We start from the raw sequence: 24,759 nt of genomic DNA, 5'->3' as shown, positions 1-24,759 counted from the left end.
ACTTTTCTGGATTCCCCGGAAATCGCTACAACGAAGCGATTTTGGAGCTAGTGTTGCAGGAGTGTTGCAGATTGCTCATGACGTCATGCAGAATGTAGTTTTAGTGGCGAAAACAAAATGTAATACTAGTGCTATATTAAAGTTGTGCGGAATGGACCAATGAATTGAGGAAGCAGTGATTTTTGCCTCATTCTCCATCTTCCTTGCAATTCACAGACAGATTTTTTTTTTGTCAATGTGGGTCTTGGGGCTCCAGTCTTCCAAGGACCAAAAGGGGGAAGGGGAATGTGGCAGGAATCAGGAATTACACTGGCAGGTAGTTATAAATGGCTACAATCCATTGTGATAAAGAACTGTAGCAAGTATGAAAAAATTGACCCAAGAAATGAGAAAGGATAGGCCACATCCATACACCAGCATGCAACCATATAGTCCTATGATGTTTAAACTGGCCACAGTTGCTTCACTACTCACTAAGCAACTAATCACTCCTGAAAATATCTAGGTTGGGTTTATTTACAGTTAGATCTTCATTTTCTGAAACTGAGATTTGGTTCCACTAAGATTTGTTGTATCTGAAATACAACAAACTGTATTGACCAAAAAGGGACTATGAAAAAACAATCTCTGATACTTCCTATACCATAATGGCATTAAATTACTTTAACAATTATAATTGTTTTTATGTAGAAGTCCATTTAAAGGCTCTAATAAGGGGAAATGCCGTTTTCATACTAAAAACAAAATTAGTTTTGTTGCATGTGTTACTCTACACAGAAACTCTGTCAAAAAGTACAGTTCTGTGTAGAAGCATTACCAATGTTTCCCTGTCATCAACAACCAGTTATAAAATATAAGGCAGGGAATGTGACAGGCTTTCTAAATGTTATGAAGAAAATTGAATGGAAACCTATACCAGTATGCCCTTTTTAGTAACATCTTTATGACAAAAATAAGACAAAAAACAGTACAATCACTCTATAAACCTCACCAACAATTCTACCAAATAATCCAGGCAACACCATAGCCTACAGCTTCTGACTTTCACTGGAACCAGTTTTGTATAACAACAATTCCCAGGCATATATTGTATACAAACAAGTATAATGTACTTGGATGAGCTAAGCTTTATAGAATTATTAGGGAGAGCAAAGATCTATAATAACTTCTGGGATGTTGATGAGTGATAGAGAAACTGACAACAGGGATTATCAGTTCTAGGAAACCAGTTTGGACATTAGTACTCTTACACTAATATAAGACACTGGGTGTACACCATCCCATAGTGGGTATACATACCCAGAAACTGGGTATACACCATGCACACCTACAACATCGTTTATCGATGTAAAAAAAAACTTGTGTGAAACGCTGAACAATTAATAAAACTGGGGTGTGCTTCAAACATCAATTTTTAATCAGTCTAGACTATAAACTCTATAGCAATAGTACTATCAAATGATGTAAATTAAACATCCATTTTACTCTTGAGGAATACATTAAAAAAATTCTGGCAGCAAAATGTACTTACAGGCATCTCCTAGATTACAAGTGGGAACTGCAGAAATGAGCCTGGTACATTGAAAAATAAATCCTGAGACAGGCTTTAAATCCATATAAAGAAAATGTAACATCTGAAAAACGTCTTTACAGATATCTGTTGTTTTAGGACATAGTTTTTAAAACAATAGGTTTTTATGGATTCAGTGAAATCCGTCCATCAGAATCTTTAATTTACAAGTGGGTAAAGTGATCAGGTTATTATTTAATCAGGTCTAACTTTCTTTGTGATTAGGCATACATTTATTTGAACCTTTTAACAGGCTATCAGACTGTACTGGCTTCATGAGCACAGGGAAATATTTCCAGTCATGGTAGGCACTAATTACTATTAATCATAATGGAACACAGTTCTGATGAGCCATACCTAGCTCTCTTTGGATGTTGTCTGGGACTCCTGTAATAGTCTTTCTCCTTTTCACTTTCTTCGGCCGCCTTACCACAGTGTCTGTGTAAATTAGAGACCTCCGTATGCTGGCTTGGCGGTCAAAATTCTCCCCTGATGTACAGTAGAACAAGCAAAGCACCATTACTTTCAAGCACGCTGACATCATGCACTTTCTTCCACTTGCTTATTGTAGAAATGAAGAAAAGGCATTAATATATGATGTTAGCTAAGTTTTACAGAGTGAATACAGCACATTGTCCCCTTTAAGGCTCAGGAACAGAAAGGACTATCTGTCCCATGAAGACTTCTGTTTCAGTATATAAGATTTTTCACTGATTTAATCACATTAGCAAGCTTTAAGCCTTGGTGTCAGATTGATGTTGTATGATGGATCAAGAGAGGGACAGTGAGCGTTGTTACTGCAAATAGCACACAAAAGCTTTTATTTGTAGATATATATCAACCTAGGTAGTATGTACTGAATGGGAAGTCAAATACTTGTTAATATGCTCATTGTATGATTTTATGTTCTTCATAAGCTGCAATACAAAGCATGTTGATCTAAAAGATTAATCTAAATAAATGCCATTTTCTACTATGTAAAGGGCTATGGTCTTAATGACTAAGACTATGAAGAAATGACTTCAGTCACCCATTCTAGGGAAGTGTATGTGGTGAAAGAATTGTAGGTTGTAGCAAATTCAGGCCTAGGGTGGTAATAGGAGGCAAATACAGAGTTTATGTAAGTACCTATAATAAGAGTGATATGTGAAGAATTTCAGGGTTGCACTCAATGTTAGAGGAGGTTTTTAAAGAAAAAATGTTCTTTCTGTAACTCTGAAATCTATTCTATTTAAAACAAGAATTTTTGTTTTAGGCAGCTTTATCACTGCAGTTAAACTCTTTCCAAAAAGGCTTACTCTAAATTGCTTGTTAAGATCATTCCAAAATTCTATCGTCATTAAGGTATTATTATTATTATTATTATTATTATTATTTAATTTTTAAGGTAAATAATTCCCTGTGCAAACCACAGCAAGACCAAATTAGTTTGACAAATGTAACCTCAGCTTTGCTTAATACAATGGCAAGTTGTCATTGGTAGATACTGCATTGTCTAAATTAACTGAACTCAAATGTATTTCAACAAAAGGAAATTGTATGCACTACAATGAAGAAAGCCTTATAGCTGACTGTGTGCTGTATCATAACTGTACCCAGCAGCATAAGTATAAGTTGAATAGCTTTTTACAAATTCACTTTTTCAGTCAATTAATAACTTGGCCATTTTTATTTATTTAAAATATTTGTAACTTGCCTTTGGAGATACCTGATAAATTAGTGAAAACACCCCCCCCCTTTACATTCCTCAGATGCTCCTCAGATCCACAAGGCAGTTAACATATACATGTACTTAGGCAGAATTATAGTTATATATTAAGGCAGAGAAAATTATTGTGAAAAGGAAGAATGTCCAGTTTTTGAAGCAGAAAGAATTTTATTTGCAAGAGCATTTCATAGCCAAGTTATTTTTCCACTGAAAAGTGACTTTAGGAAGAAATTGTTGTTCATGTCATACACCTTCCTGGATCAGGAAACTTCATCAAGGCACATGACATAAGGAAGATGAGAGAAACAGCTGAATTCAAAAGAGCTGCACAGTACATACTACACGATATATGTAGCATGTTGGCTCCTCCAGAACAAAAGAACAGGGACTAAATGCAGCAGTTCTAGCCTCAGTTGCCATGTGCAAAGGAACTGTTTTTCCATTCATAATATTAGAGCCCGAAATGTATTTTTCCTCGGTGAGTGAGAGTTTTGCAACTCTATAGCAGCTGAGATCAGAGGGAAGTGTGGCAAGTTCTTATGCATTATAAGGATTCAGAACATATGGCATGTTCCATTAGGCATTTCCCGGGGGACTGATTTTTCTTTTCTTTAAACAGCAGTCCTTCCACCTAGCATTACAAAAGGTTCTGAAATGCCTCTGATTTTCCAAAGTAGCTATAAGCCACATGGTACAGGCTTTGGGAGGGAGGGTGGACACAGCCATACTGTGCACACAGAATTAGCTGCAAGATCTGTACACTGCACCAAATGTGTGTCAGTTAAGAAAATGATGACAACTTATGGTAAAACACTTTTTAAAGTTAGAAAGTGAATAAAGATGTTCTTCTTTTAACCAATCATTGATTTGTCTGTAATAATTTACCATGGTATTAGACCATTCCTCTGTTTTACCAGATTTCTGACTCGATTCATACTCAATTCAAAGGTTATCTTCTTCACTTAGCTAGATGTTATAAATGAGTGTTTGAGTGGTAATATGACACTTCGGTAAGTTAAAATTTTGTAAACGAAGATGGTTTCTAAAAAAAATGGTTGTCTAAAATCAAATAAATTAAGGCTGTTAAAGAAATATGAGTTTGTACAATCAGCAAGTTTTAGCTGTATGATTAAAAAAATTGACACTTTAAATCAGTGGTCCCCAACCTTTTTATCACCGAGGACCGGTCAACACTTGACAATTTTACTGAGGCCCAGAGGGGGGTGGTATTCTTTTGCTTAGGCATGTTGCTGCTGCTTGAGCCCCTGCACCACTTGCTCTCCTGCTAGCGCCCCTGACTTCCTGCCACCCACTGGGGGGCACTGCCAGCAGCAGCTGCGCAGTGTCACGCCGAGGGGGAGCCTCAGACACAGCGGCCGCTGGAGAGCACTAAAGGTGAGCCGGCAGCAGAGTGGCAGGGCAGCCCCTGAGGCAGCATCTGGGGAGGAGCCGCAGCCTGGTACCGACTGATCTACGGACTGGTACCGGTCCCCGGACTGGGGGTTGAGGACCACTGCTTTAAATTAAACCATTTAGACACACGCACACACATCTTTTTATCTACTTTCAACACACTTCAGTAGGCCATTTATACACTTCCTTAAATTCATCTTGTTCATCAAGGAGCAGCCAAATGAAGCCAGCACTCAGCAGTGCTTATCAGCACATGCTTCAATACTATGCAAAAGGAATTCCTTGATCTTTTGTGTCTCATTTTAGCACAACAGTCACCACCTGCTATTGCTTTTATTTTGCTTTCTATCTGGGTAAGACCCCACCCAGAGTTACCACCTGTCCAGGGACTAACAATGAGGTCACAGTATTTAAAAAAACATATGCCATCAGTCTCTTGAATGCTAAAAATTTTGAGAATTTCCTTTCCTGTGTAAACTCTGTTCTACTTTTTGATCAAAGATTCATGTAATAAATGCCTCATTTCTATTCCGCCCCCCATTTTTCAAATGGTCTAAGTTCACAGGGTATGACTATTCTGAGATCTAAATGTCCAGTCAGAAGCAGGAATGCAATCCCACCTTCTTACAAAATTAAACAGCCCTGGTCTGCCCTGTAAAGCTGTCCAGGGCATTTTTTAACCCCTGTTGGCCTTCATAGTGTGGGGGGAAGCTGGACCTCCAAGGCATGGCTCTTCCCGTCCAGACGGACCTGTCATAGGAGAGGTCACGTAGGCCCCTGCAGTGCCAGAAGGGAACATGGAAGAATTCATGTTCCCTTAGCGCAGGGCTTCTGGGGCCTGATCCGTGCCAGACCCAGGAGGGTGGCAGCCTGTTGGTGATGTCATGTAGACCTGGGGATTAGTTCCAAGTCCATACTGACGCTGCTCCGGCGAAATCGGCCTTACAGATGAAACTGAAGGGCTTTGGGGCTCTTATCAAGTGGACAGTCATATATGATTTTAATAATTTTTCCAAAAGACTACCAGTTTCATTAATAAGTATTTTAAATGTCTGAATTATTTTGTTTTGGTGCACAGCCCAGTCACACTACAATGGGGCTTATAGATAATCCTGTCTTTCTATGTAAAATCAGGCAAGGAAACAAATACATGGTTGTTTCTATTTAAATCTACTCAAGAGTGACCTGGATGTAAAATGTTGTAATCACCACTTCACGATCACTTTCCAAACTTCCTCTATAATGTAAAGGATGATTATTTAAAAATCAGATTCTGATTGATGTGTTAGCAGAAATCTACTATGTTTTTCAGCAGGACTGCATTAAAACAAGAGAGGACCTGCAACAAAATATTGTGATTTGCTCTAAAGTATGACAACTGTGGGTGAGACTCTTTTTACCTGTGCTTTAATGGAAAATTAGGGGTTGCACAAACCAGCTGACAAACTAAAGTTCATTGCAAACCTTGGCTGGTTCATAGTTTGCAAAGTGAAACTCACAAACTGAAGAACTGCCATGAACTTCCATGAATTTGTGGTAATTTGTGAAGAGCAGAAAGTAGGGGTTTATCCCTGTTTTCTATCCTTCAGGAAAAACAGTTGAGCTTCTCACTGATCAGCTGTTTAGTTTAAATAGAGCTATTTAAGCCACTTCTTTCTCTTCCTTATGAAAAGCCACAGGGAGCAAAAAGCAGGAATTTAAACTTTAAATGGCTCCCGAACCAATACAAATTAAAATGGCAGTAAGGATAATTTAAAAGTATTATAAGGAATTATTTTGCTAATAAAAAGAGACCACACTTTGGGTTAAAGAGCCATTAGTAACTATAGAGGAGAAATCAATGCCAAGGTTAATTATTAATGATATATAAAATGAACTGCCTTAAAAATGTTATGTGTGGTACCCAACTGGGGAAAAAACTAGTCCATAATAAAAAGTCTATGGCACAGCCTCCTGAACAATCCAATGATGGCAAAAAAGTTTAGGCTTTTTTGAAGTTTGATTTTAATGAGGAATTGCTGACAGGCTATCTCACAATTTTTTCCCCTCAAAACCTGAATGGGAACACAATTCTGCAATCTACGTCTTCTTCCAGTACACTGAGAATGAAACAGATTCTACTTTTTCACACTATCAGTAATCCTCACCCAGGATTTTGCATGGTCAAGCTGTTTTTAGATGGAATTTTCTGTTAATTAAAATTTGATCTTAAAATACAGCACTTAACAACCCAATTTTACTTTTTTCCCATTGAGATCTACAGAATAGCGATATTAAGATGGACAGGTAGGTTTCCTCTTAAATATTCCAAACATATTTCCGTTGTGATTTTATATAATACAAAACAGCTAGCTTGACTGACTTTTGAAATATTCTTTGCAGGGTCAAATATAAACTGGTCCTAGAAATGGAAGAGAAATACTAGACGCTATTCTACATTTCTTAGAATGAAAAACACTTCAGAATATAGTTAAGCATTCAAGCTGAATCCTTTATTGTTTAGTTCCAAGACCCTGACATTGAGGGTGTTCCCTTGCCAATATTCACTTTCAGCTCTTAAAAAAGGAACCATTTTCTATGAAGCATCATTAATAATCTCATCCGTTCTTCCAGACTGAGAACCTTTGTTCTTATCACATGGCAGCAAAATTAAAACCCACCTGTAACATTAATAGGTATAACATCAGTTTGGACCGCTTGTGCCTGCTGTCGCATTTTCTCTTCTGGTGTTGGTAATGGAAGTGATTTGGTCCAATTTGTTTGAGTGTTGATATCAGATAACTCATTTGAAACTGGTGTTTTGGGTCTCTTGATGCTAATAAGTTTTTCCTCTTCAGGAGGAGGTGTTGAACACTAGAAAGAGAAATTTATACTATAAATTCCTTATACAAAACATAAATTATAAAACTGCTAATCTCTCTCCAAAAAGAAAGTATTCAATACCGCAAACAGTCTTGATGCTTTCATCTTGGCTATTCCTAGCAAAAGAGAAGAACTGAATCCTGATCACATTTGTATATAAACAATTCAATGGAAGATTACCAACTGGATAAATGAAATAATTTTATAAAGTGGTCTTTGAAACTTGTATTTATAATGTATTTATAAAGGTATGCTGAAAGAAGCTTCATTTTAACTGAAACAAGGTATTGTTAGCAAGCTATGCTTCAGTTCATTACTTGAAATTACTTGTTATATACCAGATACCTAACCAAACACCTCCACAGTTGACAGTCAATGGTCCAAGTTTTCCATAGCAACACAAAATTACTAGAAGAGTCCTGTATTTCCATCTTTTCTATTAATTGGAAGGACATAATATAAATACACTTCCAAATGAAGGGGTACCAATCTTCTGACTGTTGATGAAGGGGGAGGGATTCTTGAAGGCAACTGCCCTGGGTTTGTCCAAACTGGATGCACAGCGGACATAAAACTGAAGAAAGTAGCTGCTAGGACAGGTGGCAGAAGGAAGGTTTTCTGCCTGGCATTTATGATACCCCAGTATTATCTTGGGCTGAATTCACACAGATATATATATAGGGTACACTGGTACCACACGAAACCAGTGGATGTTTTAACTGCAGAGATGTGGACAGAATATTCAGAGCTTTATTTTCCCACACAGAAAAAATTCCAATCAGTGGGTGCTAGTACCAATTTATTATCAGACAAGGTTGGCAGTTTCAAATTTATAATTAATACTTTTTCAGGTAATGCATGCATGTTCTATTAATTTTTAATTGCTGTTCTGGCCATGACCTGGTGGAATGAGCTCCTGAATGCTTGTACTGTTTTCCAGGGCCTGCAAGATGGAGCTCTTCTACCAGGCATTTGGTTGAGGCTGGGTGGCAGTTAAGATCAGCCCCCCCCCCGATCGCCCCTATTATATTTTAATACCATAAGGTGCCAGTCGGGGTGGAGGTTCAGAACAGGTGGGGGGGGGGAAGGGTTAGCACTGTCATTGTAGGAAGAATGGACTTTAATATAAATTGTTTTATATTTTATTGTGGGGGGTTTAATGTTGTAACCCACTACATAAATAAAAGTGATAAAACTATAAACGCCTGTAACAACCTAAATTAAAAATGAAGTTATAAATTCACGGACTGTGCCTGACAACCCAAACGGAAAGCTAAACTACTAATCACTGCAAAGTGAGTTCATTTTCATTCAAGATATAGGACTGTCAAAAGAAGGGAAGATGTGTGCATATATTTTCATCACAGTCAGAGCTCTGTAGAGTTTGAGAAAAAGTGTCTGCACTTCCCATTAAACGCTAATTACAAATCATGAACCAACACCATCCAGCTGTCAGGACATGTTATTAAAATAAAATCAAAACTAAGTACCTTTGGAAATGTAAATGGAACAGTAAATGATACACATAAATCTCTTCCACTCTTTGAAAACAATGCTTTTAAAAGGTTTAAACATGGATGGATTTCATTTTGTGAAACACAAGATTTAGTTGTAGTTCCCAAACCCTATTTATAACACATGAAGATATTCCATATTTTAAGTAATGATCTTAATGTGGACATTAAGAATCAGTAGTCCTAACTCTGAAGAATCTCATTAAGATCCTGAAACTTTTTTTTAAAAGATACTGAAACACAGGAAAAATTCCAGGAAATCTAAAATAATAGGAAGAACAAGTAATACAAAATTGGGGGAAGATGGAACATTGGAACCCATTAATTTTGATAGCTATGTTAGCAAAAATTTGTTTGGATGCATATGTGCAATCAAATATGTATAGTCATAAATAACAGATACATCAAGAAAGATGTACCTCTACCAAATCAGCTTTTTAAAAAAGTTGAGCCATCTACAGTGCAATCCCAAGGTTAGTTATTCCAGCATAAGCCCATTCATTTCAATTGGCTAGTCTAGAGTAGCTCTACATAGGATTGCACTTTTAAAAGCTGAAATGTGCAATAAAATATGTCACTATATCACTACCCCCAAAGAGTCTTCTTTTTCTCATAGATTCAAATGTGAAGGATGGTGTTGCTGTGCATTAAGCCCCAGTAACCTACTTTTCATCTGGTTGGTTGACACTGTCAAAATGAATATTTGTCATATCATGTTGACCCCGTATTGTATTCAAGAATCCAGCTGCCATAAGGGCCAGTAACCAGGGGATGCTTGAACATGACAGAGACAAAGATGTAAATATGTACTATGGAACCACCCCCATAAAATCATTTAGTTGCAAAACTGAATATTGTAAACACAATGCTGAAGTTTAATAGTCCAGAGGAATCTGATCAGATGAACAGCAAATTCATACACAGCTGGTGAAAGAAACCTTCAACTGAATCCCATTTAGTAAAAATATTTTACACAATTTCTACACAATGCAGGAAATTAACAAGGTGACCTTTTGGCCAATAAGTTGACCATTCAAGTAGGAACATGACTGTCCAAAAATTATCCCAAACTATTAAAATCAGGTACTGCATTCAAATGGTTTGATTCAACCCACCCTGCCACTGTCCCCTTTGCCAACAGTGCACTAGATAGTTCAAAACCATCCAAGTTTACAGGATTTTTTTAGCAAGATAAGTGTTGTACTACCTTTATATTCCAAACAGCTGCAAGAAACAAAATTTCAGTGCTTTCTCATCTGTGTACATAACAAGGATGTTTGTGGGTAGCGGAGCTGATTTTCAATCAATGTGTCAACTCTGAGTTGGAAGCGACCAGCTTTCCTGTTCAATCTTGTCTAATTTTTGTCCTCACAACAGCCTCCATTTCCTACAGCTTTAGTTCATAAGGACACTATGTTATCCAACACAATCATTAGTCAAAGGGAGTCTTCCCATTTTCACCAGTAGAAGAGCTGGCAGTATCCAGTATTGAAACTTCAGAATTTCTAAGACTGATGGGTTCCATTCCTCTCAATCTGACACTCCTATAACCCTTTGTAAAGTCAACTCCCCTCTTCAGTCATTTTTCCCTTTCCCTGTTATTAGAAACTAAAGTCAATCATCTGTCCCTTAACAACCATTAGAACATAATGGTCAAGCTAAGAGATTAAATAGGAAACTTTCTTATCACTGCCCAGCAATCAGGGAAACCAATACAGAATAGACAATAAGTGCTAAAGTAACTTTCCTTCTTTCATCAGAGGAAATCTCATAATCTAAAGGAAATGAAACAAGACTGCTAGTGGAACACTGCATAATTTTTGGTCCTCAATTAGTTATCAAAGCAGAATTAAGAAAGTGAAGAAAGACATAATTTGTTTGGGTGTTGTTTACAACGTACAGAGTACAATTTCTTTGCACATAACGTGCTTTGCCTCAACGCTGAATTGCATAGCTCTGAAATTATCCTAATGAATTTGCCTGCTTTAGTAACTGAAATGGTAATAATCTCTCTTCCATTTTATTCTGTCTTTTGTATATACTTCTCTATAATATAAAAAGTTTCAGTATGTTCTAGAGAGCGGTTTCCTAGAAATCAAGACAGCTCATGTGACAAATTCATTCTCTAGATATCTTGCCTCACAGCAAAGAAATATCTATTACACTATGCAACCATCTCAATGAATATATCCCCTGGGATATCACCATTACTGCAAGTGTAAGCATGGGAATCAAGCTTTAAATAGATCTTTCTAACAAATAAGAATAAAATTAATTTAACTTTCTATTTGTCATTATCTTTTAACACTACCTCTTCAAATTAATCACCAATTTAAAGGCAAAAATGTATATCGATAATTCAAAATATTGCATGGTTTTTGTGTAAATGTAGGCTGAGTGTTAATGTCGACAATTAACCTATTTGGTTACTCTAATTAGATTTGGGGGGTCAGTGTAAAACCATCTTTGATATGACTCTCGAAAGCACGTCCAAATAATGTCTAGGATTCCATGAAAATGTACTGCATTTCCATCAACAGAGTACAGCTTTCTTGCCTTCTTCCAGATGCATCCCCAAATGCCCCCAGAAATGCTGTTCCTGGAATATAGTGGACCCTAAGAACACTGTGAACAAATACAATTATCTAAAGTTTGTAATAATTTCAATAATTATCCCTAAAGTCAGTTTTGGGGAAACAGCTAACATTAACAAATATGGAGGGTTAGTTCATCCCATATACAAGTTAGTTCATCCCACATACAAATGAAGGGTTTAGGGTTGCTGAAGAAAAAGGTTAAAATAATAAAAGTAAGATGACAAAGAGTAAGGGCACAAGACTTGAGGATATTCTATTAGGTTAAGATCATCAAGCTGCAGGCATTACAGCTGGATGCTCCTACGTTTTGGCTAGGTACCTTGATCTTCCATGGAATCAAACAACACCAGATGCTAAGGCAAGACTGAGGAAGGCAGTCTAACAGACTAGACTGTTGAGTGAGAGAGAAAAAAAGAAAGAATGAGCGACAAAGAAAAGAGAATGAAAAACAGCCATATACAACAACACAACAGCCACATTAAACATTTACATGATACAGAAAGGTTTGGAAAGCTGCAAAACATTTCTATATAGTGTTGAAGTATTATATGAGAGAGGGAATTATGTCAGGAATGTCATATTTCAGTTAAAAGGATATATCTTTGCTTTGGGTGGGTTGTTCTGAAAGAATACCACTCAAAACCTAAACAGGCTCACAATGGGTAGACATACTTAAATAAGAGAGAAAATGCAATAACACCATTTTAAAAGTATTGTTTTCTGTCAGAGTCTTTCAGACACTGTAAAAGAGTTACAAACAATCTACTTTCTCCTCTTTCTAAGGCTTTGATTTCCTTTGAGGTTGTGGGGAAAACAATGTGTGAACCAAGTCCTTGATAAACACACTGACACCTATATTATTATGAAGCATGGTTTATATTTATTTGTTTGTTTATTTTAATATTTTATGCTGTCCTTCCCCCGAAGGCTCAGAATGGCTCACAACATGTTAGACAATAGAATAAAAAAACTAAAGTTATAAAAGTCATGCAATAAAAACAATTTTTATTTTAAAAAAAACCTGTCTCCAGTATGTGTATATTGGGGGGGAAGAGAAGGTGCTACATTGATGTTGTTGTCTGCACCCAGCCAGCATGGTATAGTGGTTAAGAAGAAGAGTTGGTTCTTATATGCCGCTTTTCCCTACCCGAAGGAGGCTCAAAGCGGCTTACAGTCGCCTTCCCATTCCTCTCCCCACAACAGACACCCTATGAGGTGGGTGAGGCTGAGAGAGCCCTGATATTCCTGCTCGGTCAGAACAGTTTTATCAGTGCCATGGCGAACCCAAGGTCACCCAGCTGGTTGCATGAGGGGGAGCACAGAATCGAACCTGGCATGCCAGATTAGAAGTCCGCACTCCTAACCACTACACCAAACTGGCCAAAAGAGCAGCAGCTTCTAATCTGGTGAGCCAGGTTTGATTCCCTGCTCCTCCCCCACATGCAGCCAGCTGGGTTACCTTGGGCTCACCACAGCACTGATAGGCTGTTCTGACCAAGTACCAGGCCTCTCTCAGCCTCATCCACCACAAAGGGTGTCTGTTGTGAGGAGAGGAGGGAAAGGCAATTGTAAGCTGCTTTGAGACTCCTTTGGGCAGTGAAAAGCGAGGAATAAAAACCAACTCTTCTTCAACTTCTTTTTCTATGTGATTTCTATGTAGGGAGGATCTTTTCCTCAGTTATTTCATTGCCAGAAACAGATGACAATGAGAATACACACCTCCTTGCATAAGAATTTCAACCCTGAGTCGGCTTCAGACAAGCCTAAGCCAAGCATAAAAGTTGTCCTTCTCACTAACCTACTGTAGGTCATAACAGCTAGCCTTAGTTTTGTCTACAGCAGGAATGGCCAAAATGTGGCTCTCCAGATGTCCTACAATTGTCATGAGCCCTTGTCAGCAGCTTCTTACAGAGCACAACTCCAGGTTCTGATGTAGAGTGTAATGCTGACTATTAATAACTGAACTGTTATTGGTCTTGGTCATGGTACCTCTTATTAATCTTTGAAAAACTATGATTTTTTGAGGTTTAGTTTGTTCTTTGGCCTGGATCTTTTAAGGATGATGATCCACAGCTGATTTTTGGGTACTGTATTTTTTATATTTACCATTTTGATTTAATCTGATTTGAACATGGGAAAATGTAGGAAATGATTTTAAATAAATAATTTAAAAAAGCAAGAGCATAAAAATGTCTGAAAGGGGAGGGGAGTTGGCTGGTCACATCTACCATACTTTGTATATTGCCTCATTGCTGTTTTCTATTTTTTCTCCTATTTTAACATTATATATTTTTATAACATGAAATATGCCCATAATATTTCTCCCTGTTGGGTACTTAACTGCTATTAAATGAGTAATAAAACAAAGCTTCCAGCAGTGTCTGGCCTTTGAGATGCTTTATCTTTAGTGAAATACTGCAGCATACAGAGAAAAATTCATGCTTGTAGATCACCGAGTGCCAAACTCAATGATTAATATGCCACAAGAGGAGCACATTATACCTTGAAACTGTAAGCCATTACTTTATGTTCCTTAGAAACAGCAGGAATGTACAACATCTTTCTGCCAATATACAGGCAGTAACATCATCAGCCGGCACATCAGGCTAAAGGGAAACCCAGAAGAATCTCCACTGTCCAGATAACAGTAAATTGAATAAAGAGTAGGTGGGATGCCAGTATATGATATTAATAATCTGTCCTGCAGTTGCAAAACAGATTCCTCCCATCTTAGCTAAATCAGTAAACACAGATGAATATAATAGTACAGAATGCCAACAATTCCCCCCCACACACACACACACAAACATACCTCCTTATACCCTAAGGCAAGGGTAGTCAACCTGTGGTCCTCCAGATGTTCATGGACTATAATTCCCATGAGCCCCTGCCAGTGTTTGCTGGCAGGGGCTCATGGGAAGTATGCCTACCCCTGCCCTAAGGTACTGAAAATTTGAAAATAGTAGGGTTGGAAAAATAACCAAATAAGGTATTTTATATTTAATGGATAGAAATGCTAATTAAGAATAATATTATTTTACAAGTAAATGGAGGAAGGGCGGAGATTGTGTACTTTGGAATTTAACCAAAACTATCATAAAAGATCTCTAATTTCTGCAGAAAGAATAATTACAGCCATAGATTTACAAGACCACTAAACGCTTCAGTTTGAATCCTAAAAGCACAAGGTTTTAAGTTTGCAATACACTGATATGATTAATGTCTCTAAGGTATTGTTTGCAGGCAGTTTGCAGAGTACAAGTTTGCAGACTACACGTACCACATCTTTATTCATCCTTTTCCTTTTCAGTAAACTATTTTTTGAAGCAATGATGATTATACAGTACTAAAGGATATGTTTCATAGAAAGCTAATGACCAAGTCAGTAATTAGTATGCTTAGTTATTAAACTATATTAGACTTGAAATTGCTGTTAGTCTGTAATCTCCCACAGTCATTTAGCAACTCATAAATTGCTCCTGTTATTGTGGTAAGCAACCCAATCCAGAAACCAGCTAAGATAAAAAGTTTTGCTTTCAAGCTCATTCAATTCAAAATATGTTTTTTGGAACAGTAAATTATAACAAGCTGCCCTCACTGAATCCTTCATGTTATGCCTATTGTTTACCATGTACCTATGATAAAATGAGCTAGAAGGTAAGAAAGACCTCTACATATATGAGTTTGATCTTTGTTACAATACTCAACACCATTGGGGAGGGGTTAATAAAGCTTGTTAGTGGCTTATATGGACCAGTAACCAGTTCACAGTTGAAGTGAAATCTGTACCATGGGTTTCCAAGTTCCAAAAAGAATTAGAATCATAGAATCATAGAGTTGGAAGGCCATCTAGTCCAACCCACTGCTCAATGCAGGATCAGCCCTAAGCATCCTAAAGCATCCAAGAAAAGTGTATATCCAACCTTTGCTTGAAGACTGCCAGTGAGGGGGAGTTCACCACCTCCTTAGGCAGCCTATTCCACTGCTGAACTACTCTGACTGTGAAATTTTTTTTCCTGATATCTAGCCTATATCGTTGTACTTGAAGTTTAAACCCATTACTGCGTGTCCTTTCCTCTGCAGCCAACGGAAACAGCATCCTGCCCTCCTCCAAGTGACAACCTTTCAAATACTTAAAGAGGGCTATCATGTCCCCTCTCAACCTCCTTTTCTTCAGGCTGAGCATCCCTAAGTCCCTCAGCCTATCTTCATAGGGCTTGGTCCCTTGGCCTCAGATCATCTTCGTCACTCTCCTCTGTACCCTTTCAATTTTATCTACATCCTTCTTGAAGTGAGGCCTCCAGAACTGCACACAGTACTACAAATTACATTCTAAAGTAGCGTTCCCCAACCTTTCTCAGGTCAGGGACTGCCTCCGGGGTGAGGGGAGAGCCGATGGCCTGGATGCTGCGAAAACGCGCACGCGCAGTTGCCACACACGCGCAGTTGCCGCACATGCGCGTTTTCGCCTCCCGGTGGCGCTAACATGCATGCATGGCAACTGCACGCATGTGCGTTTGCGTCACCGGTGTGCCGGCGGCTGCGCCTGCCTCTTCCCTTCCTTCTCGCTGAGGACGGGGGGAGGCAGGCACGGCTGCTGGTGGCCCAGTACCGTGGCCTTTGTGGCCCGGCACCAGGCTGCGGACCGGGGGTTGATGACCCCTGTTCTAAAGGATACAAAACAGAACATAATAGTTCCATAACGGGCCAGTTCTATTAACAGAAGGCTTCATTTACAGGATATCACAAAAACATGAAACAAGCCAAGTAACAAAAATCATAGAATCATAGAGTTGGAAGGGGCCATACAGGCCATCTAGTCCAACCCCCTCCTCAACGCAGGATCAGCCCTAAGCAACAGACAACATTATTACTCTCACACTGCAGTTCCAAACAATGGACTTAAATGGGTATAAAACTTTAGGATTTTTTTGCAATGCTCTCTTGTATGCATGGGAACAGACCATTGAAAGACTAAATTTGCCAATTATCTATAACATCAGCTTGGGACAAATGCATACCTGAAATATAATACAAGGTGAATTCTGAACACTCATCGTATTTTCTACAGAACTACAGTATTTACAAAGAGATAATGGGAGTGTTTTCTGCTTGTTCATAAAAGCAAAAACTAACCTAACCTGTTTCAAAATCAAAGCTTTCATTTATCATACAGCCAGGATATCTGCCCTCTAATTTGCCTGTGTAAACTGAACCACTATAGGAGAACCAACTTAAACTGCCATTTTCAAAATAGAACTCCTCTAAGAATAAGGGTATAATCTCTAAATAAAGCATATTGTGCACACATTTGGAGTGTGTGCATGTGTAAGATGATTTTGGACTATCTATCTAATACACAACACTGCTTCCCACAGTTTCTCTACCTTACCTTTTGTTCAACTTCTTCATAGTCATCTTGGTAATTTCCACAGATTGCACTGGAAGAGGAGGAAAAGGTTGGACCCTGAGAATAGTACTGAGAACTTCGGTAGCCATCTCTCCGGAGCTTGTCACATTCTGTGGGTGGTGGAGGAAAGAGACAAAGAGTGATCATCAACTCTCATTACTATGCCTGCACCAGCAATCCCCATAGTGGCATACAGATGACCTATGGCACCCACAGATACAGTTCCTGATGCCCTCTTGCTTCTTAAGAATAAAATCTAAAACATTTTTGATGAAACAAGAAAAGACATAATGCTAAGATTATCCCAGGCACACACATTGTAACCATTCACCCTTGGCCTAGTCATAGTTACAGACTTTCTTAAACCTCTGGGCTAGACAGCCTCTCCCTGTTGCCATGCAGGAAGCAACCACACCCCCTCCCCGGAAATTGAAACCAGTGTCTCAGTCTCAAAGCAAATACCTGGTCCTGTCTTTCTTCTACCTCCTCAGTGAAGAAAGTATTTCAGAAGACTGAGAAGACATTTGAAGCTGTAGAGAGAACCCATTTGGAGGCAGATACCTCCTATGCTTACTGGCATAACTCAGATACAACATTAAAAATATTCTTAGCTACTACTATTTGCTTATATTCTATGTTGAGCTAAATTACCTAAATTTTGTACTAAGAAAAGAATCTGGATTTTCCAATCATGAGGTGAGCAAAGGGAAACCCCATATCATTCCAGTCACAGTACATCTTCATTGACTCCCTTGTTGTTTCTGGGTCCAATTCAAGATGGTTGTCATCAACCTTTGTACGCTTTGTGGCCAACATACCTTAAAGACCACCTACCAGACCACTACAGTTCTCTTCTGAGGCCTTGCCTCGGTTGCCCCCTTATTTTGAAGTCACATAGGTGACAATGTAAGACAGCCAAGTTGGCAAAGCTCCATCCCCCAAAATATTTATTTATCCCCTAAAATCACTATGTTTCTCCAGAGAGTGGAGAATATTTTTTGTCACACCCCTTTAGTAATCCTTCCTTCCTGCCCCATGTTTTTCATTGATGTTTCTTGGTTTTGCACACATAGACAGAGTTTTAACATTAAATTATGTGCTCTAATTCTGCTTTGTTTTTAGTACTTAGTCACCTATGTAGAAGAAGAAGAAGAATTGGTTGTTATATGCCATTTTTCTCTACCCGAAGGAGGCTCAAAGGGCTTGCAGTCAACTTCCCATTCCTCTCCCCACAACAGACACCCTGTGAGGTGGGTGAGGCTGAGAGAGCCCTGATATCACTGCTCAGTCAGAACAGTTTTATCAGTGCCGTGGCGAGCCCAAGGTCACCCAGCTGGTTGCATGTGGGGGAGTGCAAAATCGAACCCAGCATGCCAGATTAGAAGTCCGCATTCCTAACCACTACACCAAACTTTCATTCCTTCCTAGATTCCTAAGATGCAGAACAGATGTGGAGCCTTGACTGGTCTGAAATATAAGATGCAAGTTTTGTAAATGAAAGAAACAAATATGCTCAACCCTACGTGTGGCTTTTGGAATTCCACCAGGAATATGTTTAAAACCCAGATTGGCAAACTTGTGCACTAGCAACTTGCTTCAAAATAATGAATGCTGGAATTCTCAGAATACTGAATTGTGTTTTTGTAATAAGTTCCCAAGACAAATATTACCTTTGAGTTGTGTAACATATGGTGTAGTGGTTAGGAGTGCAGTGTAGTAGTTAGGAGTGTGGACTTCTAATCTGGCGAGCAGGGTTTGAATCTGCGTTCCCCCACATGCAACCATGCTCACCACAGCACTGATAAAACTGCTCTGACCGAACAGGAATATCTGGGCTCACTCAGCCTCACCCTCTTCACAGGGTGTCTGTTGTGGGGAGAGGAAAGGGAAGGTGATTGTAAGCCGCTTTGAGACTACTTTGGGTAGAAAAAAGCGGCATATAAGAACCAACTCTTCTTCTTCCTTTCAGTTAAAGATAATTCTAGACTCCTACTAGTTAAAGCAATATACAATACATACTATATAGCATACGTTTGTTTTATTCTCGCATTCTACACTTGTTAGAACCGATGGATTCAAAGGAACGTGGAAGCATAACTTTAGGGTGATAAGCCATAACAAATTAACTGAACAGTGCTGTGGCCACTTCCTATCTTCCCCCCACTTTTACTGTGTTTTATATATTTTATTCATTTTATTTATTGCATTTGTATACCGCCCTCCCAAAAGGCTGAGGGCAGTTCACATAGAATGTAACAGACCTTATGCCTGATCTGGAATTCAACTGGTAGCCAGCACAGTTGTTGGAGAACTGGCCAGATGTGGGACCTCCATGGTGTTGCTGTGAGGACCCTAGCCCAGTAACTGCTTCTCATACAACAGAACACAGGGGTGGTTCAAATATAATGTTAAACCATGGTTTGGAGCTACATAATGTTCCTTCAAACCAGGATCACAAATCAGTTTCAAATCACTGTTTCTAAATATGGCTTGGAGAGGAAGCAAATGAGGTTTCTTGTTTGAATGTTACATCTGACCTACTCCAGTCTTGTACTTAGATTTTAACCCTTTGTAACTCCTAAAATGAGCTCTTCTGTTTGAAGCGAATATAAATTCACATTCTTTGATGAAAAAAATAGACTTGGAAACCATTGTACTAGATTTGTACATATATACAACATAAAAGGTAAAAGCATTTACGCTCTCTATATATGGTAACAGAAAACATAAATAATATAAAATGTACAAACACACTTAATTTTTGTTTTCAAAAGACAAAGACCATTAAATAAATGGACAAAGACATTCTTGAGACGTGTAGACAGAACTGACAGATGGCTGTCTGTGTAGCCTTTAGATAGGAGGATTGAAGAGGGAGGACTGCAGTTTTATTCTCCAGTCTGGTAGACCTCCATAATATGCTTTAAACCAGAGTATGGATGTTGCTCACTACTCAAATACCATCTGCTAGGCAAATCTGGCACAGTCTACTCAACTAACCTCTCTGCATGGAGGGAACAAAAGTTATAACATTTTCCTAATAATACTTAGAATAAAGATATCAACATTTAAAAAAAAATCTTCAACGAAATGTGAAATGTTGTGATAAAGAAACTAAGTAAAACTGAAGTGATCTTTCTGTGTGCCTTTCAACCAACTCTCCCTGCATCAAAACTGGCCAGAATCCTGTAATTTCTGTAGAAGCTTCCTGATTCTGTCAACTTCCCTAATTGATATTCAGTGAAATATGGCTAAAGCATAAACAGATGCTGGAGCATAAGGGAATAATGAAATCCTCATGTGGGTGAACACATTAATCCATCTAGCCTGACTGCTACTTTTACCCTTCTAGAAAATTGCCCATGATTGGGAAAGGGGGATTATATTTCCAATAAATTTAATTTTGTTGTTATACTATAGAGTACCATGATACTAAGAAGTTTCACAAAGAGCCAGTCCTTTTTAGGTAGTCCTTCTTTGCACGTCTACAAGTGTTTATTCTTCTCCCCATGACAAAATATCCTGGAAACAAGTAATTAAAAAAAACCCACTCACTGAATCATAGTTGCCAGAACCGTGGCTATTTTAATTTGAACAGCTGGTACAACAGTATTTTAAGTGGACTCACTACCACTTGCAGGAAACCATTTTTTCAGGAAGGAAAACAGTGGCATCCTACCTGTCTTTCTGTGGCTTATTTCTCCAGTACATGGTGCATGGTGCATGTGGTTATTTCTAAACTATGTGAAAACTCTAAGAAATTGGGTAGAGAGGAAACCTTTCCAGAGGCACGGGAAAGCAAATGTAGCTCCTCTTCCTGCTTTGTTTTTAGGTGGTCCATTATAAATGAGATAACACATTTGGAAATAAACCAAAACAGGAGTCCAATGACAGTCCTGTCATATTTCTGCTATTTACTAACATGGCTATTCATTATTTATTTATTTGTTTGTTTGTTTGTTTATTTATTTATATTTTTATACCGCCCCTCCCTACGGCTCTGGGCGGTTTACATAAAACAGAACATTTACATAGAACATATTAGGAAATAAATGCAGCATAAAGACAGATACAAAGAAAACTAGGATTTGCAACATGTCTGTCAATGTAGAAACACAGGTTTGCTCCCATGTTATGCATTGAATTTGTTTAGAAGAAAAATAGAATACTATCTGTAAGATTGCTGCTCCCCCAAGGGTCAGACATAACCCAATGCTTGCACAGGGGATACCTTTACCTTTACCCATACACATACACACACTACAGACTTGCACTAGGAAACAAGTCTTCATTTCCCCTCTGCATATTTGAGCAAATCCCTTAACAAATAGGGAACAAATTCTTACTTGTGTACAAGAAGGAAAGATGTGCCTGTTATCTAAGCACCGTGGCGCCGCGGACTAAATAAAGCGCTAAGGGGTTCTGGGGCGGGATGTGTCCGTGATGAGGCCGCCGCCCGAGGGAGCCCCCGGCAGCTGCGCGGAGCGGCTCTCGCCGCGTTAGGCCGCCGCCTCAGAGAGCCACTGCCCCAGAGAGCTGCCGCCGGGGGACACGCAAAACTGTAAGTTTCTAGCACCCGCTGTATTCGTCATACTAGTTATTACTAGTTTATTTATAAACCAATTTATATACTGCCCCCTTGGACTTTATATACTGCCTCTCTTGGATACAAAAAAAGGAAGGTTCACAATAGAATATCAACAGAAAAAACAAGGAACTTTTCCAAGGCAATATTCTTGTAATAATATATATATTCAATTTCAATACGATTTCTTTTATATACATGAAGAAGACTAACATTCCCTGGTACCTCTGAGCCAATGGCCTATTGATACTAAAACAGTAATATAAGGAAAGGCTGTAGGATTTTTCCACTATTGTTACAACAAAATGATACTGGAGGACTCAACCACTGAAGAAGTCACTGAAAACGGAAATTATCTAGAAACAGTTATGGTTGATTCTTCATGTATATAAAAGAAATTGTATTGGAATTGAATGTATATATTATTATAAGAATATTGTCTTGGTGTGGTCAACAACAGCTGAGCTTACATTAAACAATAAAAAACAATGTCAGCAAGACTAAAATCATAACTAAAAGTTAAAAACAGCTGTCAGTGTTAACAGTAATTACTTGCATTTATGGTAAATTTATTACTAGCTTAGATGATGAATAGAAGATAAGTAGGAGGGAGATAAGTAGGAGGGTGGGGGACATGGGGGAGGAGGGAGGCTTGGTTATTTGTTATGAAATGATTTTCTGATTGGCCTCAACCATAGGCCCAGCAAAAGAGCTCCGTCTTACAGACCCTGGAGTATTTGGCAAGTTCTGTTAGGGCCCTGATCTCCCCAGGTAGCTCATTCCATGAGGAAGGGACCACGGCAGAGGAGGCCCTGGTTGAGACCAGGTATACTTCATTAGGGCCAGGGATTCTCAGCTGGTAGGCATGACTAGAGCAAAGTGCTCTCTGGGGGACATATTCAGAGAGATGGTCCCTCAAGTATGCAGGGCCCAGACCATGTAATGCCTTAAAGGTTAGAACCAAGACCTTAATCAATCTGGACCTCAAATGGGAACCAATGCAGCTGCCACAAAACAGGTCTTATATGGAGTTTCCATGATGTTCATGTGAGAACCTGAGCAGCCGGACTTCAGACCAGCTATAATTTCCAGAGCAAGGTTAAGAGTAGGCCCACGTAGAGTTACAGTAATCAAGTCCAGAGGTAGCCATTGCATAGATCATGGTGGCTTGGTGTTCCGGGGCCAGTTAGGGTGCTAGTAGCTTTGCTTGACATTGGTGGAAAAACACCAGGTGTACTACCTTTGTGACCTTAGCCTCCATCATTAAGAAGCCTTCAAAAATCACTCCCAGGTTTCTGGCTAATTGTGCCACTGTAAGTTATACTCTGTCCAGCCTGGGAAGGTGCACTTCCTTATCTGGTCCCTTCTTTCCCAGCCAGAGGAACTCTGTCTTTGAAGGATCCAGTCTGAGGTAGCTTGCTTTCAGCCATTCAAATATTGCTTCCAGCTGCTGGACCAATGCAGTCAGAGGAGCATCTAGCTGATCATCCATCAGGAGATAGAGCTCATCTGTATACTGGTGGCACTCACCCTCAATGCTGCAGACTAGCTGGGCAAGAGGTCTCAAAGATTTTATGAAGAGAATCACACCCTGCGAAACTCCACGAGGGAGTATACGTAGTCTAATTTAAAAATGATAGACACCATTCCCTGTTTTATCAAAGAGGAGTATCTACCTGATTTATATAATAATGGACAGTGTACACATTCAACTTTTTCTTCTGTAGAAAAAAAGCTTACAGCATCAATAATTTCAGGAATCTTCTGTACAGAATGGCTGACTAGAGGCACAACCTGGAAACAAACATTTCCTTTTACTTTCCAAAGGTGCCAAATCCTTGAAAAGCCAGAACCAAGCTTTCTGTAGCCGAGATTTATTCATCAGCCAGTTTTAAGACCTCTACAAAACAGGCAAGCAGTGACAAGAGAAAATAAATTTAAATGTGCTCTTTGGCTACTTCTAAAGCAGAAATTCTTCTTTGTTGAGACTATGAATTGAATTCCCTAGACAATAGCAGATTTTAATTGCAGCATTCTGAATAGAGTACAATGATAAACTTAATCACTATACATTAAATTCAGGATTATGGCAGATAACAATTTTCATTGTTTTCGCACCAGTATCTCTCATCTCCTGAGCTTATCATGTTACATGGTTACTTATCTTTTTAAAAACACTATATGAAACTGAGAAGTTCTTACAAAGCCTCAGCAGATTTCTAGGCTTCAAGGCCTGCCTTTGTTAAATTAGGATAGTACAATATGTGCTGTATACTAGAATAAATTGGCAGAAAAAATATTTCAAAAGAAATCAGTATTTATAAAGAAGGTTAAGGATATAAAAAGTTGAAATGTATGGCTACCTACAAGAGAAGAAGAAGAAGAAGAAGAAGAAGAAGAAGAAGAGTTGTTTCTTATATGCCGTTTTCTCTACCCAAAGGAGGCTCAAAGCGGCTTACAACCATTTCCTCTCCACACGACACCCTGTGAGGTGGGTGAGGCAGAGAGAGCCCTGATATCACTGTTCAGTCAGAACAGCTTTATCAGTGCCGTGGCGAGCCCAAGGTCACCCAGCTGGCTGCATGTGGGGGAGCGCAGAATCGAACCCGGCATGCAAGATTAGAAGTCCACACTCCTAACCACTACACTAAACTGGCTCCAAAGACAGCTTTAAAAGAGAGCTTTAAAAGCCACTGTATCCGTTTTTGTTTAACTAAATGATTTCCGGTTAAGGACACAGAACATAAGAAGGTCCACAACTGGGACCAGAAATCCGAAAGCTCTCCCACAGTTGCCCACTAAACACCAAGAATACAAAGCATTACTGCCCCATGCATAGTGTTTGATTTATATTTTCTGGCCAATAGCCACTGATGGACCTCTGCTCCATATGTTTATCTACTCCCTTCTTGAAAATGTCTAATCTTGTAGCCACCACCATGTTTTGTGGTAGTGAATCACACATATTACACTTTGGGTGAAGAAGTATTTCCTTTTATCTGTTCTAAACCTACTGCTCATTAATTTCATTGAGTGCTCATGAATTCTTACATTGTGACAAAGAAAGAGACGTACTTCTTTCTCTACCTCCAATGCACAC

General features: G+C 38.9%; 1 protein-coding gene across 7 annotated transcripts in view; it reads right to left on the bottom strand.

Moving 5' to 3' along the window:
• The window catches only part of NHSL1 (NHS like 1), a 194,951-nt gene that overhangs the window by 15,577 nt on the left and 154,615 nt on the right, over nt 1-24,759 (bottom strand). For 5 of the 7 annotated variants that reach the window (XM_077351415.1, XM_077351425.1, XM_077351465.1 and 2 more), the window contains exons 3-5: nt 17,057-17,184; nt 7,352-7,544; nt 1,928-2,059 (exon numbers count right to left, since the gene is read on the bottom strand). In XM_077351415.1, coding sequence (XP_077207530.1) covers nt 1,928-2,059; nt 7,352-7,544; nt 17,057-17,184 — 453 coding nt within the window. The remainder of the gene's footprint in view (nt 1-1,927; nt 2,060-7,351; nt 7,545-17,056; nt 17,185-24,759) is intronic. The other 2 variants (XM_077351433.1, XM_077351449.1) reach the window with 1 other exon arrangement.

This window comes from Paroedura picta, chromosome 1, assembly GCF_049243985.1.
Source record: "Paroedura picta isolate Pp20150507F chromosome 1, Ppicta_v3.0, whole genome shotgun sequence".
NCBI lineage: Eukaryota > Metazoa > Chordata > Lepidosauria > Squamata > Gekkonidae > Paroedura > Paroedura picta.
This window is presented reverse-complemented; position numbering and strand designations above follow the sequence as displayed.